Here is a 19,144-nt window from a genome sequence, read left to right on the forward strand (position 1 = left end):
CGTGATATCGAGCTCTTTAAGGGCTCGTGTTTTGAGCTCCTTGGGATGTGGCAGCCAAGTAGGTTTGCTATCAAATAAGAGACCTAAAAACCACACCGTCTCCTTAAAATGTGAAACAGTATCCCGCAGCCTTAGTTCCGGAGGACTAAAAAGAGAACGATCACGATTAAAATCAATAAATACTGTTTCGGAAATAACGTTCAACAAGGAAGGGGCACAGGAAAACGGGGAGGCGGCCTCGAAGGACCGACCCTTTCATGTAGCTGAAAAAGTATATTGTGTCTCTGCGGTGTGTCGTATGCTTTTTCAACGGCAAAAAGGACGGATATTAAATGCTGTTTCCTTAGGAACGCCTCTTGTATAGCCGCCTCCAGTAGGGTGAGATAATCAAAAGTGGAAAGGTATCTTCCAAATCCCCACTGGGAACGACTGAGGAGATTTTGAGATTCCAGAGTCCAGACTAGCCAGGAGTTGACCATACACTCTAGCGACTTTCCTACACAGCTGGCAAGAGCGACACTCCGATAGTTGCCAGGTGGTGTGCGTTTCTTTCCTAGTTTTAGAATGAGGACCATTATGGATTCCCTCCAAGGGACGCCGTCTCTCCGTGTCTTATTAAAAAGAGCAAGTAAGATTTCTTCACATGCAGGTTAAGGTGCCGTAGCATACGATAACGTATAAAGTGTGGCCCGGGAGCCGTCTCGCAAGCTGCAGCTAATGCTGTCTCCAATTCCCACATGGAAAACGGGAAGTTATAGGCCTCGTAATTATTAGAGGTGAAAGCAAGACATTCCTCTCCCGAACTTCGCGATAGGCGTGGAAAAGTGGCACTGTACTCATGGACGATGCTACATCTAAATGTACCTCGCAATGGTGTTAACGATATCCGCGGGCACTACTTTCAGGACTCCATTGGCCTTTACGGCAGCTAATGGACAGAACATCCGTTTCCCAGATATCTTCCTTATGGATCCCCATACTGAAGTGGCGTAAATTGGCCGCTTAATGCACTTCAGAAACTCGTGTCATGATTGCTTCTTGCTCTCCTTCACAGTCCGTCGGGCTTTGCCTCTCGCTAACCGAAAGGCTCGAAGGTTCTCTGATATTGGCCTGTGCTGGAATCTGCGCAGCGCTATCCGGCTGTCCCATATAGCGCAACGACACTGATCATTCCACCAAGGAACAGGCTCCCTTCTGTCACAGCCTGACGATTAAGGTACAGATGCATCAGCGGCAGCGTGGATGTGACCCATCAAGTCGTGGATGCTGTGCCTGTACTCAAGCACAGCCAGCTGGCTCTAAGATGTCCATTTCACCTTGGATAGTAGCCACTTGGATGGTGTTCCCTCAGGCTCCATTCGTTGTAAAAAGCTGTCAGTAATAGGAAAGTGGTCACTGTAGTGCAGATCGTCTGCCACATCCCATTCGACAGAGTCTGCCAGAGCAGTAGAGAAAACTGTCATATCAGTGGTGCAGAATGTGCCTGTGGCTGTGCAAAAATGTGTCATGGAGCCCATATTCAGGAGATGCGTGGTATCAGTTCGGAATACTCTTACAACCACTCATCCCCTCGAGCAGGTGGACAGATTACCCCATAGAATATTACGGCCAATAAAATCTCCTAAGAGCACAAACGGGGCAGAAGCTAGTCGATCAGCTCGGAAAGTGCCTCGCGATCCAGTGGTGCCTGTGGCGGAAGGTAGAGGGAACAGAAGGCTATGTGAAAGGACACAAAATGCACAGTGACGGCAACTGCCTGTAGTGTGGTGATTACCGTCACAGGGGAGGAGTAAAGTGTGTCATGGACGAACACTGCCACTTCTCCCTGAGCTCTGTCACCATGAAGATCATCTCTTCGTTGTAGATGATAACTGCTACACACAGGGTATCGGCGTCCTTGAAATGTGTTTCCTGAAGACACACACACATGAGTCTGGTCCGTGTGAGGAACTTAAGTTCATCCACGCGAGATCTGAAGACATTTAAATTCCACTGCAAGACGTACATTATCCATTCGGAAAGTTTGTCTTCTCTTTCTCTTTGTCCTTGGTGGGGAACGTGAGGTCATTGGTCGTCGTCTAGTAGGATTGGTGAGTCACCATTTGGAACCACATCCATTGCCAAATCGTTAATAGCAGTAGCAGCAGCCGGTTTCACTGTCGGTGTTTAGGGACTATTTCACTGAACTTTGACTTGGTCTTTGTGGTGGTTTTCCCTTGTTGAGCTGAAACATGGGAAGGTTCCTGAAGGAGTGTACCAATCGGTGCCGGTGGGACAGTTGCTGTTGAGGGCAGTGACTCCACGTTGTCGCTCTGAAAAGTTCGTGTGACTGAGTCTCTGGAAAGCGCCTGGCTTCTTGGTGGTGGCAGTCGCCACTTCCGTTTGCATCGTCACACTTTAACTGTGGGCTGTTTCGCAGCTGATAGGAATAAGGTAGCGAATGAAGGCAGCTGCAGTGATTTAAACAACTTCTTTGCTTCGGCATATGTTACGCGACTTGTAACTCTAAGTTCCTGAATTTTCTTTTCGTCCCTATAGACGGGGCACTCTCTATTCCGGACTGGATGCGCATTAGAGCAATTAACACATACTGAGGGAGATGAAGGGCAACGGCCTTGCCGCAGTGACTACATCGGTTCTCGTGAGATCACCGAAGATAAGCGCTGTCGGGCGTGGTCGGCACTTGGATGGGTGACCAACCAGGCCGCCATGCGCTGTTGCCATTTTTCTGGGATCACTCAGCCTCGTGATGCCAATTGAGGAGCTACTCGACCGAACAGTAGCGGCTTCGGTCAACAATACCATCATAACGACCGGGAGAGCGGAATGCTGACCCCGTGCCCCTCCTGTACGCATCCTCCTCCAAGGATGACACGGCGGTCGGATGGTCCCGATGGGCCACTTGTGGCCTGTAGTCGGAGTTGATGGGGATGAACATTCCACACCTCGTTCATGACCTTCTTGACGACAGTTCCCACAAGTAGCACGACCATTACACACAATGTAATCTTTGACACTTGAAACATCGCATGGGATTTGGAAAAAAAGGCGAACCGGTAAGTGTAAGAAATCTGCCTTAATGTGGCTGGGCAGGTCTTGCGTACTGAAAATTAGAATGAATGTGGGTGTTGGTTCAAGCTGCCCATTCGCTGTCTTCTTCACATTTTGAACTTCCGTAACACCATCATCTGCCCATTCCCATTGTAGGACACTGCTGTCCTCATCCATGAGATCTTGACACGTTCTCACCCCATGCCTGGAATTTAAGGGTTTTTTTCAGTTCAACAGTAAGAGGTTAGTCACCCAATCCAGTTGCTTTTAGAAGTCTCTGTACTTGCCATTAAGTGGTCGTTTCAATCAACAACATACCATACAAAGCTGTTTAACTCTCTTCAGACCACTCGCAATACCATCTAAACCTTTCTGCATGAAGAATGGGGACATCTTGGCAAAGGTTCCCTCGGCTCTTTTAACTATAACAAAAACATTTTTGTCTAAAAATGTTTTTGTTATAGTTAAAAGAGCCCTGTCACTATAACTGATTCTGTATTTCTGAGGAGTATGCTCAGGAGAGATATCCGCACAGCTTCTCTGGTTGGTATGGGCAACAGTGCTCACGTGATCCACCTGATCCAATGCGAGCAGTTTTTCAACAATTAAGGTGATCCTTGGTCGTCCCATGGATTGAGTTTTTTATGTTGTCTCTGTAGAACTGTACCATGGGAAGCAAGGAGAGGAGGCCAGACGCAGTGGCCGAGCGGTTCTAAGCGCTCCAGTTCGGAACCGCACGACTGCTATGGTCGGAGGTTCGAATCCAGCCTCAGGCATGGATGTCCTTAGGTTAGTTAGGTTTAAGTAGTTCTAAGTTCTAGGAGACTGATGACCTCAGATGTTAAGTCCCATAGTGCTCAGAGCCATTTGAACCATTTGAGCAAGGAGAGGACGTTGTTTCATGGCCAGCATCTTCTATCTATAACACAAACTGCACACATTATTCATAAGAATGGAAAGTGTACTTAACTCAAGACATTCGTTGTGATACAAGGCCGGTCGCGGTGGTCTTGCGGTTCTAGGCGCTGCAGTCCGGAACCGTGGGACTGCTACGGTCGCAGGTTCGAATCCTGCCTCGGGCACGGAGGTGTGTGATGTCCTTAGGTTAGTTAGGTTTAAGTAGTTCTAAGTTCTAGGGGACTGATGACCTAAGATGTTAAGTCCCATAGTGCTCAGAGCCATTTGAACCATTTGTGGTACAAGCTCTTCTGTGTAGTCCACTTTAGCCTCACTACTTGTGAAGTACAAAGTCCACTATGTACACTACATGTTGCTATGTGATCTACATCTACATCTACATATACATCTACATGACTACTCTGCAATTCACATTTAAGTGCTTGGCAGAGGGTTCATCGAACCACAATCATTCTATCTCTCTACCATTCCACTCCCGAACAGCGCGCGGGAAAAACGAACACCTAAACCTTTCTGTTCGAGCTCTGATTTCTCTTATTTTATTTTGACGATCATTCCTACCTATGTAGGTTGGGCTCAACAAAATATTTTCGCATTCGGAAGAGAAAGTTGGTGACTGAAATTTCATAAATAGTTCTCACCGCGACGAAAAACGTCTTTGCTTTAATGACTTCCATCCCAACTCGCGTACTATATCTGCCACACTCTCTCCCCTATTACGTGATATTAAAAAACGAGCTGCCCTTTTTTGCACCCTTTCGATGTCCTCCGTCAATCCCACCTGGTAAGGATCCCACACCACGCAGCAATATTCTAACAGAGGACGAACTAGTGTAGTGTAAGCTGTCTCTTTAGTGGACTTGTTGCATCTTCAAAGTGTCCTGCCAATGAAACGCAACCTTTGGCTCGCCTTCCCCACAATATTATCTATGTGGTCTTTCCAACTGAAGTTGTTCGTGATTTTAACACCCAGGTACTTAATTGAATTGACAGCCTTGAGAATTGTACTATTTATCGAGTAATCGAATTCCAACTGATTTCTTTTCGAACTCATGTGGATCACCTCACACTTTTCGTTATTTAGCGTCAACTGCCACCTGCCACACCATATAGCAATCTTTTCTAAATCGCTTTGCAACTGATACTGGTCTTCGGATGACCTTACTAGACGGTAAATTACAGCATCATCTGCGAACAACCTAAGAGAACTGCTCAGATTGTCACCCAGGTCATTTATATAGATCAGGAACAGCAGAGGTCCCAGGACGCTTCCCTGGGGAACACCTGATATCACTTCAGTTTTACTCGATGATTTCCCGTCTATTACTACGAACTGTGACATTCCTGACAGGAAATTACGAATCCAGTCGCACAACTGAGACGATACCCCATAGGCCCGCAGCTTGATTAGAAGTCGCTTGTGAGGAACGGTGTCAAAAGCTTTCCGGAAATCCAGAAATACGGAATCAACCTGAGATCCCCTGTCGATAGCGGCCATTACTTCGTGCGAATAAAGAGCTAGCTGCGTTGCACAAGAACGATGTTTTCTGAAACCATGCTGATTACGTATCAATAGATCGTTCCCTTCGAGGTGATTCATGATGTTTCAATACAGTATATGCTCCAAAACCCTACTGCAAACCGACGTCAATGACATAGGTCTGTAGTTCGATGGATTACTCCTACTACCCTTCTTAAACAGTGGTGAGATCTGTGGTGTCACCGCCAGACACCACACTTGCTAGGTGGTAGCCTTTAAATCGGCCGCGGTCCATTAGTATATGTCGGACCCGCGTGTCGCCACTGTCAGTGATCGCAGACCGAGCGCCGCCACACGGCAGGTCTAGAGAGACTGACTAGCACTCGCCCCAGTTGTACAGCCGACGTTCATAGGAATGGTTCACTGACAATCACGCTTTCATTTGCCGAGACGATAGTTAGCATAGCCTTCAGCTACGTCATTTGCTACGACCTAGCAAGGCGCCGTATTCAATTAATATTGAAATTATAAAACATGTACCGTCAAGAGCGCTGTACACCAAATATGGATTAAAGTTAAGTATTCCAAGACCTACGTTCTTTTCTTATTAGACTCAACTCCTTTAATTGTTCCAGACCTCACGCCAGTCTGCGTGAGCTTTAAAAGCGTGCATTTCGGCCTCCTCTAGCAACACGGTGTTGGCTCTTCTGCCAACACTACAAGATCTGCGCAATTTTCCAATCTGTAGGTACAGATCTATCAGTGAGCGAGGGGTTGTATATGATTGCTAAGTAGGGAGCTATTGTATCAGCGTAATCTGAAAGGAACCTAATCGGTATACAATCTGGACCTGAAGACTTGCCCGTATCAAGCGATTTGAGTTGCTTCGCAACCCCTAAGGTATCTACTTCTAAGAAACTCATGCTAGCAGCTGTTCGTGTTTCAAATTCTGGAATATTCCATTCGTCTTCCCTGGTGAAGGAATTTCGGAAAACTGCGTCCAATAACTCCGCTTTAGCGGCACAGTCGCATTAACAATACCATCGGCACTGCGCAGCGAAGGTATTGACTGCGTCGTGCCGCTTGTGTACTTTACATACGACCAGAATTTCTTCGGATTTTCTACCAAATTTCGAGACAATGTTTCGTTGTGGAACCTATTAAAGGCATCTCGCATTGACGTCTGTGCCAAATTGCGCGCGTCTGTAAATTTTAGCCAATCTTCAGGATTTCGCGTTCTTCTGAACTTCGCATGCTTTTTCCGTCGCCTCTGCAACAGCGTTCGGACCTGTTTTGTGTACCATGGGGGATCAGTTCCATCTCTTACCAATTTATGAGGCATGAATCTCACAATTGCTGTTGCCTGTCTCTAAGTTAGTGGCGGAGCTTGCTGCTACTGCTATTAGCACTGGGCTGTGACTGATGACACTGGAACTTACTCACTGCAACAGACACGAACAGACTCGCCCTCTGGTCTGCGGCAGCGATCCTATATACTGGCGGCCGAGAGAGCGTTGGCGGCGCGTTTCTTGCGGGTCTGTTGTTGGCCTCTATCATCTCGCAACCTCTTTGCTGCGTAGTGTGCTGGTGGCAGCTTACGCCAGCACATTTTCAAAGAGGTTTTTACCATCCTTGCGATCTGGACAGTCAAGCCAAGATACCCATTCCCTGTGACACACAAAAGTCCACTGCCGTGTCGAATGATGGTTGCTGAAGCATGCCCAGAGCTTACCGTGACAGGGGACTGGTGGCGGTTACCAGTCCCCAGCTCAGGGAATCCGCGGTCGCCAAGCCCGTACCCAGCAAACGAATGCTGAGCCCCTGAGGGGTCAAATGGTGGATGAATATGGTCGCGTTCATTTGCACACCATGAGTCACACTGCCTCAAGACACATAGACAATTCCTAACTTGTTTTATTGTTTAAAGCCTTTAACGGAAAATTGTACTGCTTAAAGATTGTGACAGCATTTCAACTTTTTAAATTCCATCAACAAATACTAAAAGTGAATTTTTTTTTGTCTCTGGAAGCACTTACATAGGCAACCTTGAGCTGGAACGAGGTGATGGGGAGTCTATTTTAGCCGTTTGGTTTTACAAATACAGGGTGGTCAGAAAGAGTTTTAAAAGCTTGTAAGGGTGTTGCAGAACAGTTTCTGGAGAGAAATAATCGCCAAGAAATAATTCTATTCGTTATGCCGTTTCCGAGTTAATTGGCAGTGAAGTCATCCAATCAGGCCGTTGCCTGCGCAGATTCAAAGGCTCGCCGGATTCAATTAGTGTCAGTTGTTCTCATAGAGTGGGTGAAAGTGCGTGAAACTGCTCGGCCTTTCGCTTGTATTCGATCCTTATTACCACCCCATTTCCAGTTTCTGTATCGATCTCTTGTTCTGTAGGAAACCAAACTAGCAACAGATTCGGCGACACTGTCTCTGGTGGGCCGCCTGAATATGCAAGCGCAACTGCGTCATTGGTTCCTTAAATGCCAATTAACTCGGAAAAGGCACAACGTATCGTATTTTTTCTGAACAATTATTTCTCAGCAGAACCTAATATGCAGCGTCCTTAGAAGCATTTCAAACTTTTTCCGACCATTCTGTATATGTGAGGAATCGCAAAAGCAATGTCACTACACAAGAATGAATAGCAGTCCCTCCACTGTTAGAGAACAATGCGCACACGTGGGGGATGTAGGTCGTGTTGCCTGAATCGGACACCTCTGGCTGTCTAGCTGTCTATATTCTTACAATCAACCAGAAATTAGCACAAGTCTGGCAGTTTAATTTCTCTCACTCATCACAACTTCAGCATTCATGTTTTCGACTGTAACAGCAGTGCATTAGCGGCCAAGTGATATATTTATCCTGATGGCTGAACTAAATTCGAAACCCAGTACTTGATTACTAAATGTCTTTCGTTCACTCTTGTGCATTACTACCAGCATCTGTTTCATGTCACAGCCACGCGTCGTTAATACAGCGCCCAGCTCACATTACTGCAATGTGCGTGTGCATAGCGTGGTTTTATACTTGTGTTGTATGATGATGATGAGAGAAGGGGTATGGTGAAATCCAATGTCGGCACACATCCTACTCCTCTCGAATAGCAACGAGGAGGTCGCCGATTCTAGCGTTCCCATCCGACAGACGGATCGCCATCAACAGTGTCACATGCCCCCACTACAGAAGATTTATTGCACCACACTGACGCAAGGTCTGGCGATCAGCAATTTTACACCATCGCTTTCCTTCGCTTACCAACGAAACACTGGGGAGAAAATTTCATCTACCGTCAGGATTCCAACGGACTATTTCCGAGGCTTAGCGACCTCGGCCACGGAGGCGAGTCATATTATACAATAATTTACTGACGCTACAATAGCGGCGAATGCAAAGTCTTGGAAATTGTTGAATCAACAGGACAACAGTCCAGATCAAACTTCCTGGCAGATTAAAACTGTATGCCGGACCGAGACTCGAACTCAGGACCTTTTCCTTTCGCGGGCAAGTGCTCTGCCAACTGTGCTACCCAAGCACGACTCACGCCCCGTCCTCACAGCTTTACTTCTGCCAGTATCTCGTCTCCTGCCTTCCAAACTTTACAGAAGCTCTCCTGCGAACCATGCAGAACTAGCACTCCTGAAAGAAGGGATATTGCGGAGACATGGCTTAGCCACAGCCTTGGGGATGTTTCCAGTTTTACTAGATTTTCATGTGCAGTATTTGTCTATATAGTATTATCGTTAGGTGTCAAAGTTCTTAAGCAGGGTCCTTATCTCAGATTTCGTCTATTGTTATAGATTTCTCGACGTTTGAATCAAATGAAAAAATTGTACCTCGCGAACTGTCCAAACGTATCTGTTGTCTAGGTAACATATTTAAGCGAGTAACACTGTAATATCACATGTTAATGTAAATGCGAGGTAAGTCATTGAAAATGTGGACTGCTGGTCCACTGATAACCGGTGTAACCGCCATAATGTTGAATACAAGCATGAAAACGTGCGTGCATTCTGTTGTAAAGGGACGGATGTCAATTGGTGGGATGGAATTCCACGCCTGTTGCACTTGGTCCACGAGTACAAGGACACTTAATGGCTTTTCTGAATGACGCTGGAGTTGTCGTCCGCTGATGTCCCATATGTGCTCGACTAAAAATAGATCTGGTAGTCGAGCAGGATAAGGCAACATGTCAACACACTGTAGAGCATATTTGGTTACAACAGCGGCGATGAGCGTTATCCTATTGGAAAACACCACATGGAACGCTGGCCATGAATGGTAGCACAACAGATAGAATCACGAGACTGATGTACAATTTTGCAGTCACGGTGCGTGAGATAGCCATAATACGAAATCGCACCCCACATCTTAACTCCAGGTGTACATCCAGCGTGTCTAGCATGCAGACAGATTGGTTGCAGGCGATCAACTGGCATCCTTCTAACCAACACACGGCCATCACTTGCACCGTGTCAGAACACGCTTTCGCCAGAAAGCCCCCCACCCTGGCTTCCAATGAGCTCTCGCTTCACACCACTGACGTTGCAAACGGCGGCGCTTTGGGGTCAGTGGATTGCGTTCTACAAGACGTCTGGCTCGGCGCTATCCTTGAAGTTATCAATTTGTAACAGTTCATCCTCTAAATGTGGTGCTAAATGCTACTAATATTGCTGCTACAGATGCAGTACGATGTTCCAGAGCCATACGCGTAACACGATGGTGTGTGTGTGTGTGTGTGTGTGTGTGTGTGTGTGTGTGTGTGTGTGTGTGTGTGTGTTTGGAGCTTATAGACGCTCAACGCCGAAGTTATCAGCGCCCTTACCTACACTACCGTTTGTGGAAATTGCAACACCAAGAAGGAAACGCATGAATTCAATTAATTTAATACCACAGGTTAGGTACATGACAAGTAACAAATCTGTACATTCCTTTGAGCCCTGCTATTCAGTATGTCGGGTAGCCACCATGCGCTGCAATTAGCGCTGCTATACCCCGTGGCACTGAATCAATAAGGTTCTGAATACGTTCCTGAGGGATTTCCCTCCACGCACTTTGTATCCGAGCCCAAAAATCCGCGACACAAGTTACTGGAGGACCGTGACGTACCAGGTGCCGATCAACCACATCCCAGACATGTTCGACGGGAGACATGTCTGGCGAACGTGCGGACCCGGGAAGCAATGGTACCCGTCGATCTTCGAAGAAAACCTGTACATTCCGCGCAATACGTGGCCTGTGGAGATGCCTGAAGCTCGGGGAGTACCTCAGGCTCCACGACCTCCGTTAGGTACCGCTTGCTGTTCAAAGTGCTCGCAATTCGTACGAGGAGAGATCGGTTCTTGTAACCAATGGCGCCCCAAACTATCATACCAGGTGTTTGTCCGCTATGCCGCTCCACAATGCAGCCCTCCAGGTTTCGCTCACCACGGTACCGCCGGACACGTATGCGTCCATCACTGTAGGACACGTTGAAGCGGAGCTCATCCGAAAAGATTACTTGTTACCACTCAGCACCCCAGTGAAGGTGTTCACCTGCCCATTGCAGTCGGAGGGGCTTTTGGTTTCTGGACAATGGAAGCCGACGTAATGGCATGCGTGCAACCAGTCCAACCTGCAGCAGACGGCGACAGACCATCGATGCAGACAAGTTCGCATCTGTTGCAGTACATCACTGTGGATGCTGCTGTACGGTCCATAATGGCCATGCGGACAAGGTGACGGTCATCCCGTGCTGTGGTCACGTTCTGTGGTCCAGTTCCCGCTCGTCGCTGCGTACGACCTTCCTCTATCCACTGCTTCCACACACGCATCACTGTCGTAGCAGCATGCCCTGTGCGAGCCGAAATATCACGGTATGACAACCCCGTTTCCCGGACACCGATCATTCTGACCCGTTCGAACTCGCCCACATGCCGATATGGCACCCTTTGACGTCGACGTCACTGTATTGTTTCAACCTTGTGTGACAGCTCTGCACCGACTACAGAAGGCGCGATACCGAACGTGTCGGACCGACACGAGAGGGCTCTGCTAGGCCTACGTGTACCCTATCTCGCTGCAAAACGTATCACTTATTGCTTGCACACCTGTCGCCACTTGCACCAAGTGTGGCGCTATTCAGGTAATTTCTTCTCGGTCTTGCGCTTTTCACAAACGGCAGTGTATATTAAGAAACGAATGTAAAATGACTGAAACTGCTATCACACAGTAAGTAGGAAGTGATACTCATTTACTCACCCCCATCTCACTCGCGTTGACCTACAGAATCACTTTATCTCACAGACCTTAATACAACAGAGAAGGGCCGAAAGGTGCATCACATGGTATAAAAAAATAGAAGTAAAACCACAGAAGAGCTAAAGGAAAGGCACGGATAAATGTGACTGGCTGACCAATTACAAAAAATACGAGTGAACCAGTCACCGTATTGACACATTAAAAACGACTCCCTAAAATTTTCGAAAGTATGTTGGACATATCACAGAACCTTAAAACTCTCCCCACATTCGTTTGAACGTTACTTACGATAGAGGTCAGATCTGTACGCATAGCAATCTGTACGCCACAAACACCACACATTGGAGGGTCCTCTCGCCGGAGTAGGAAGCCATGGGTCATAGGACTGTGGCCTCTACGAGTAAGGAGGAAATCGTTTCGTTGACGTAGATGAAAGGAGATGCGTCACGGCCGCGTTGTATGCTTCACTAGACGGACCTTATTACGTGTCACTTCCAGCCATTCATCCCCCCATCGACGCAAGACCCTGCATCTCAACAGCGAGGCCATAGAATTTGGGGGGGATGGCACACTGAAGTAACTGAATCTCGCGACACGCACCCTTGGGTGCTACATCTACCTTTTCATTCCCTACAATATTCATGTCACTGGCACCTAGCAGAAAGACACCTCCTTCGCCAGCCGCTGTACACTACTGGCCATTAAAATTGCTACACTAAGAAGAAATGCAGATGATAAACGGGTATTCATTGGACAAATATATTATACTAGAAATTTCATGTGATTACATTTTCACGCTATTTGGGTGCATAGATCCTTAGAAATCAGTACCCAGAACAGCCACCTATGGCCGTAATAACGGCCTTGATACGCCTGGGCATTGAGTCAAACAGAGCCTGGATGGCATGTACAGTTACAGCTGCCCATGCAGCTTCAACACGATACCACAGTTTATCAAGAGTAGTGACTGGCGTATTGTGACGAGCCAGTTGCTCGGCCACCAATTGGTGAGAGATCTGGAGAATGTGCTCAGAGCCAGAGAGCAGCAGTCGCACATTTTCTGTATCCAGAAAGGCCCGTACAGGACTTGCAACATGCGGTCGTGCATTATCCTGCTGAAATGTAGAGTTTCGCAGGGATCGAATGAAGGGTAGAGCCACGGGTCGTAACACATCTGAAATGTCCACTTTTCAAAGTGCCGTCAATACCAACAAGAGGTGACCGAGACGTGTAACCAATGGCACCGCATAACATCACGCCGGGTGGTACGCCAGTATGACGATGACGAATACACGCTTCCAATGCGCGTTCACCGCGATGTCGCCAAACACGGATGCGACCATCATGATGCTGTAAACAGAAGCTGGATTCATCTGAAAAATTGACGTTTTGCCATTCGTGCACCCAGGTTCGTCGTCGAGTACACCATCGCAGGTGCTCCTGTCAGTGATGCAGCGTTAAGGGTAACCGCAGCCATGGTCTCCAAGCTGATAGTCCATGCTGCTGGAAACTTCGTCGAACCGTTCGTGCAGATGGTTGTTATCTTGCAAACGTCCCCATCTGTTGACTCAGGGATCGAGACGTGGCTGCACGACCCGTTACAGCCATGCGGATAAGATGCCTGTCATCTCGACTGCTAGTGATATGAGGCCGTTGGGATCCAACACGGCATTCCGTATTACCCTCCTGAACCCACCGATTCCATATTCTGCTAACAGTATTGGATCTCGATCAACGCGAGCAGCAATGTCACGATACGATAAACCGCAATCGCGATAGGCCACAATCAGACCTTTATCAAAGTCGGAAACGTGATGGTACGCATTTCGCCTCCTTACACGAGGCATCACATCAACGTTTCACCAGGCAATGCCTGGTAACTACTGTTTTTGTATGAGAAATCGGTTGGAAACTTTCCTCATGTCAGCACGTTGTAGGTGTCGCCACCGGCGTCAACCTTGTGTGAATGCTCTGAAAATCTAATCATTTGCATATCACAGCATCTTCTTTCTGTCAGTTAAATTTCGCGTCTGTAGCACGTCATCTACGTGGTGTAGCAATTTTAATGGCCAGCAGTGTAGTTGGAGCAGGGTATACTGAATATTCTGAAGTACTTTGTCTGGAGGGTACAAGCGTTGTAGAGTTCGAAGGGCACTCAGAGAATCGTAAAAGGCAATGAATTTACCACTTGAATTCCGTCTCATCTGATCTACTGCCAGCAAGATCGTGTAGTTTTATAATTTTATATCGTAGACAGTAAATTCTTGAGGCAATCGGACCTTCAGGACACCGTCAAGGAAAACAACAGTGTCCCCCTGTTTCAACCATCTGTATAGATGGGTGTAAAGGTGTGGTGCACAGTTAAAATGTCCTTAAGTAATGTATTCAAAAGATATGCAGGAGGGCAATGTCTCCTGCACTGCGCTACATCTAAAATGACGCTGGTCCCCTGCAGTAACCTGAGTGGCAGTCAGTTGAAACACTGGATTTGGGGTTGTGTTTGCTCCACACCAAGTGACTCCTGCGTACATTTCGCACGCATCCCAAATGGCCTCGTTGCCAGTGGACGATTCGTAAAGAGACGTTCCATAACTGGACGAGCAACAGTATGGAGTGTTGGGGGAGTAGCGAGGATCTGACACGCCTGAAGCACGTGAGGAGTGGTGGTTCCCCAGTCTCAGCACAGAGGCTGGGTTCACTGCTGGTCCTGTAAGCACCTGCGTTCAGTCTAACCCCCTCATGGTGGATAGCATCAATAATATTCAGGTAAGAAGGCCTTGCTGAACCATATAATGCGCATCCATAGACTAGCCGTGAACGCACAGACGCGCAATAAAAGCGCAACGTACCCTGTCTGCTCCCCAAGACGTGTGGCTAATGCACCTTACAATATTTAGCGCCTTCTGGGTTCTGGTTTTTAGGTCTCTGAGGTGTGGTAACCGCGATAGTTAGATGTCAAAAATGAGGCCCAGAAACCTTACTGATCTTGAAAATGTTGAATGGTATCCCTCGTATGGAAGTCAGATAAATTAAAAATACGACAAGAACGATTAAAATCAACACAAACACCCCTTTCTGCAGAAAACTGAAAACCCGTCTTTGCAGCCCACTCCTCGAATCTTTGCACTGTAAGTTGCAACACTGGAGGGGGAATAGAACACAGAAAAATCGTCCACAAATAAGGAGCACTTTACAGGACTCCTTACCGTACACGGGATACTGTTTATGGCTATGCAAAGAGGGTACGATTTGGAACAGTACGCTGAAGAACAATGGTCTCCTGCTCAAAATGATCCGACAGAACGTCACCAACTCGAGACCTATAAGACCGCTTAATCAGGACAGACCGCATGAAATTGCGAGGTGGCCACGAAAGCTCCATTGATCGAGCTCCACCAGAATATTCTGTCTCCAGGCAGAGTCTTGCTGATATCGAAAAAGAAGCCGAGTCAGTGATGTTTACGTAGTAAAGGCTGGTGAATAGCCGCCTCTACCAGTGTTAGGTTATCGACAGTGTTCTGAAATCTCCATAATCCATACTAGAGCGGCTAAGGAGTCGCCTTGTTCCTAACAGTCAGATCAGACGGCGGTTAACCATTCGCTCCAGGGTCTTTCCTATAACTCGTAAAGGCGACGCTCCGCTAGCTACGGGGTCATGTGCGGTTCTTTTCTGGTTTGAGGAGAGGTATCTTCACCTCGTCCACTCTTTTAGGTGTGGCTTTTAACTCCATGATGTAGTTGAAGATCCTTCTGGTCAGTCTGCGTTTATCTATCCTTAGTAGGTGTCCGTAAAATTTCAACCTCCGCTTCGTCATTGTGTTCCCACTCTTCTCAGTGTACTTCCAGAGTTCTTCGTTTTTCCTCTTGTCCCATGTCCCATTCAGCAGTCTTGTGCGGTGGCAGTATTTTCCTCTGATCCTTTCTTTCTTCCTTTTCGAGTTCTTGAAGGTCCCTTTTTTATTTGTTTTTTATTTAAAATAAGGCACTCCAGAGCGTACAGGTCTTACTACCGAGTTGTAGCACAAAAAATTTATTAAGTAACTTTGTTTTTTCAGGGTGACAAGACGTTATGACTAACTATCTTTTTAATATGTTCTATACAGTAAGCCCATCGACTATTTACGGATTTGTTTTTATGGCTCTAGTATTTGATTAGATGAAAAATGCACTCTCTTTTTAGCAACAACGTCATTTAAATTTTCTGAACTGTTTGTCAAATATTGTGTTTGGAGTTAAGGCTGCGTTTTCTTTGCCGAATCTGCCCTTTTAATAGCTGATTCCGTAAATAGGTCCAAACAAATGTAACCTTTCTTGCAGTGACAGACCATCAGCAATACAATAGCTTTGTATAGATGTATTTAAGATGTAATCTGCTATGTTGCAGTGCTTCAGATAACTCTGCTGACTCTGTTATGTTGCTTTTCCAGCCGCCGAGTTCGCCGTGTGCAAGAGGAATGCCCCTGACATGGGGAAATGTCTGAAGGCTGCGTTGCAGGACGTGATCAAGCATCTGCCGCCAGGTACCGTAGCTACTCATACCTCTCTGTCTGTGTGGTGGGGAGCGTCCTCAAAGTCTGAGTGAGACGCGTACTGAGGTGATGCGTGCTGGGAGAGAGCGCGATGAGCCTTCGTTCCCTCAGCAGGAACTTCACTCATTCCTCTTCTCTCTCTTCCCCTCCACCTGTTTTACCGACCTACTCGATCACGAGACACAAATCACGTCCTTCTATCACACGCTTTCTAACAACAGGATGTTAATACATTTTTGCACGTATTGCTTCAGCATTGCGAAGTTTTGTAAAGGCAGCGCCATGTTGATGCAGGTACTCTTCTCTTTCTTCCGGCATCTTTGCCATTTTGTTTCAGGTGCTCCAGTTTACTTCACTGATAAAATTTTATATGATTGTTCTGGGAAAGCCTTTTACCGGAACTTTTCCATCTAAAATGTTTTATAGGAAGCTGTCGTGTCGCATTAGGTGTCCAATTAATTTAATTTTCTTCTCTGTATCATGTTAATCAATGTCCTATTATCTTCAAATACTTTTAGGTTTCGTCCAACGGATTTTGTTTCAGGCTAGGTTGGTTTTGATGCTCTTCTCCAATTACACATCTCTAGTGCTTTTTTATTTTCGTGTTCCCCCAGAATCCACCCTTCAAAAGCATAACTTACAATGTTCCAAATAAATGCCTCTCTGAATTATTTTCTTCTTTCTACATTAAGGAGGTTGTTTGTTGAAAATTGGTTGTATTTTTGTAGCTTTGTTTCGGCATTATGCTTACTATTTTAACATCCATTATACTTCTTAGTCATGTTTATCGTACTTTCTCAGCACCAAAGTTCGTTTACTTGCATCAGTATTGTATTTCCTGTCTTAATGTTTCCCTTTCTTTGTGTCCTAGATTTATCTGTCACCATTATTTTTGTTTTTATTCTTAGACTGTGGTTGCCCAAAAACACCGTTCGTTAAAAATGAAGTTCTGTATTCTCACCAACGATATACCTCTCCATGAAATTTGTGCCAGTTTCCTTAGTCATGGCTTCAAAGTAATTTTTTTTTTTCAGCAGTCATTTGGCTGCTTTGATGTGGCTCTTCGCGGCTCGTGCCAACCATCTGATAGCAGCACTTGCACCCGACGTCCTCGGTTATTTCTTTGACAAATTACAATCTCTCTCTTCATCTACAATTTTTGCCATCTACCAGTACACTTTGATTCATGATATTCACATGTCCAATCATCCTACCCTTTCTTCTAGTCAATTTTTTGCCACACGTCCCTTTGCAAACACCCTCATCGTTTACTATCTAGATACAAACTTATTACAGATGGACAATATCATTTCAGCGAACGAAATTCCTCTAAATGGTGTATCAGCTAAAAGCTGTGTAGATAATTCCGCAATTCACTGCGTGCTTAACTTTTTGAGAAATGTTTTGACCTAGCTTTATAAAAGTATTTGCTACTGAAGCGAAAAGGGTTTTCTGTGATAATGTGTCATAGTAGTGGGATGTCAAACAAAGCTCAAGTACGATCGAAGATAAATGGAGCCCCAGTGTCGAATGGTTCAAGGTGACCAGCAAAGCTTTCTAGAATGCAAAATTGCCGATGACAGCTTCACATCTCTTCAGAATTAATTACCCTGGTATAATTTCAATTAATAGAACGTAAATTAAACTGCCTGTAAAATTTTTGTTCAGTGGTGTAAGCTGGTTTGGTCTCGGCATAAGATTTTGTGATTAAAAGGAATACTAGAAAATATAATAGCACAACATAATACTTTTCTTGCTCTTCCTTATGCTCTTTTGTTATTCATATGTGTTTCCACATTGTGTCTGAAATATATCAACATTAGTAGCTGAATTCCTGTGTTCTGGTACCAGTCAATTAACACGACAGTAGTGGACAATCTATAGCTAGCTCTAGGTCAAGCTGAAGCAGCACTGTGCACTTAACAGCGGTAGAAGAAGGTAAGTAGAAACTGTAATGTTTGGATTACTCATTAAACAAATGTAAATACTGTATTCATAGCTGTTAAATGATGGCGCCAAGTTAACGTATAAGTCCTGTTTCACTGCCCAAAGCCATTCAATAAGCGTACCGTCAAATTTTTTGTTAAGTAAAGTATTTTGGATAAAGTCATTTTACAATGAGTGAAAACAAACACAAACACTATAAGAAACACTCATGAACAGATTTCTTTGCTGAAGCCACTGTAACATATTCAGCAGTTGACTGTAGCGTTTTCTGTGGGGCTAGCTTGAATTTACATGTTGTTTGTGATAGCAGAGGTGTTCATTCAGAAGAACTGAGGCGAACCTTAAGCGGTCAGAACTGAAAGACATTTGTGGAGCGGTTATCGAAAGCTCTCTCAGGCAAAGAGAAAAGTTTCGGAAACGAAAACATCAGGGAACATTCAGAACAAAGAGGCGCTGTTGGAAGTCATGAATCAGGCAGAGGGGCAGCCTGGCCACGGGGAAAACTATAGTTCAGAAAGGGGAAGTCGCTCTGTAGGCAGTCAGAACAGACGAGACCCAGCACCTACGTATCGGGCGGCCTGCGGCAAAAAAATCCAGCAAATACTGACGAGCACCCAGCAACAATTTGCTCCTAGCATTATTTGCTGATATGCAATACGCAACCGTTCCTGCGACAGTGCCTAAAGTGCTCTGTAGGTCATTTCTGCCATTGATTAATACAAGGCTAAAACCATTATATGGTTGATGGGGGACCGAAATTCGGTAGTAGGAAAAGAAATAGAAGGATAAATAGTAGGAAATTGTGAGCTGAGGGAAAGGAATGAAAGAGGGATCCATCTGGTATGCACAGGACATAATTTAATTGTAACTGGCACTCGGTTTAAGAATCATTAAAGAAGGTTTGGAAAAGACCTGGGAACGCTGGAAGGTTTCAGGCTGGTTACCTGTATATGATGGTAAGTTAGAGATTTGGAAAGTAGAT

General features: G+C 45.9%; 1 protein-coding gene across 1 annotated transcript in view; it reads left to right on the plus strand.

The window, feature by feature from the left end:
• LOC126204312 (protein takeout-like) overlaps positions 1-19,144 on the plus strand; it is a 74,301-nt gene that overhangs the window by 18,556 nt on the left and 36,601 nt on the right. The window contains exon 3 of the mRNA XM_049938697.1: positions 16,114-16,206. Within this exon, the coding sequence (XP_049794654.1) occupies positions 16,114-16,206 (93 nt within the window). The remainder of the gene's footprint in view (positions 1-16,113; positions 16,207-19,144) is intronic.

This window comes from Schistocerca nitens, chromosome 9 (assembly GCF_023898315.1).
Source record: "Schistocerca nitens isolate TAMUIC-IGC-003100 chromosome 9, iqSchNite1.1, whole genome shotgun sequence".
In the NCBI taxonomy this organism is placed as follows: domain Eukaryota; kingdom Metazoa; phylum Arthropoda; class Insecta; order Orthoptera; family Acrididae; genus Schistocerca; species Schistocerca nitens.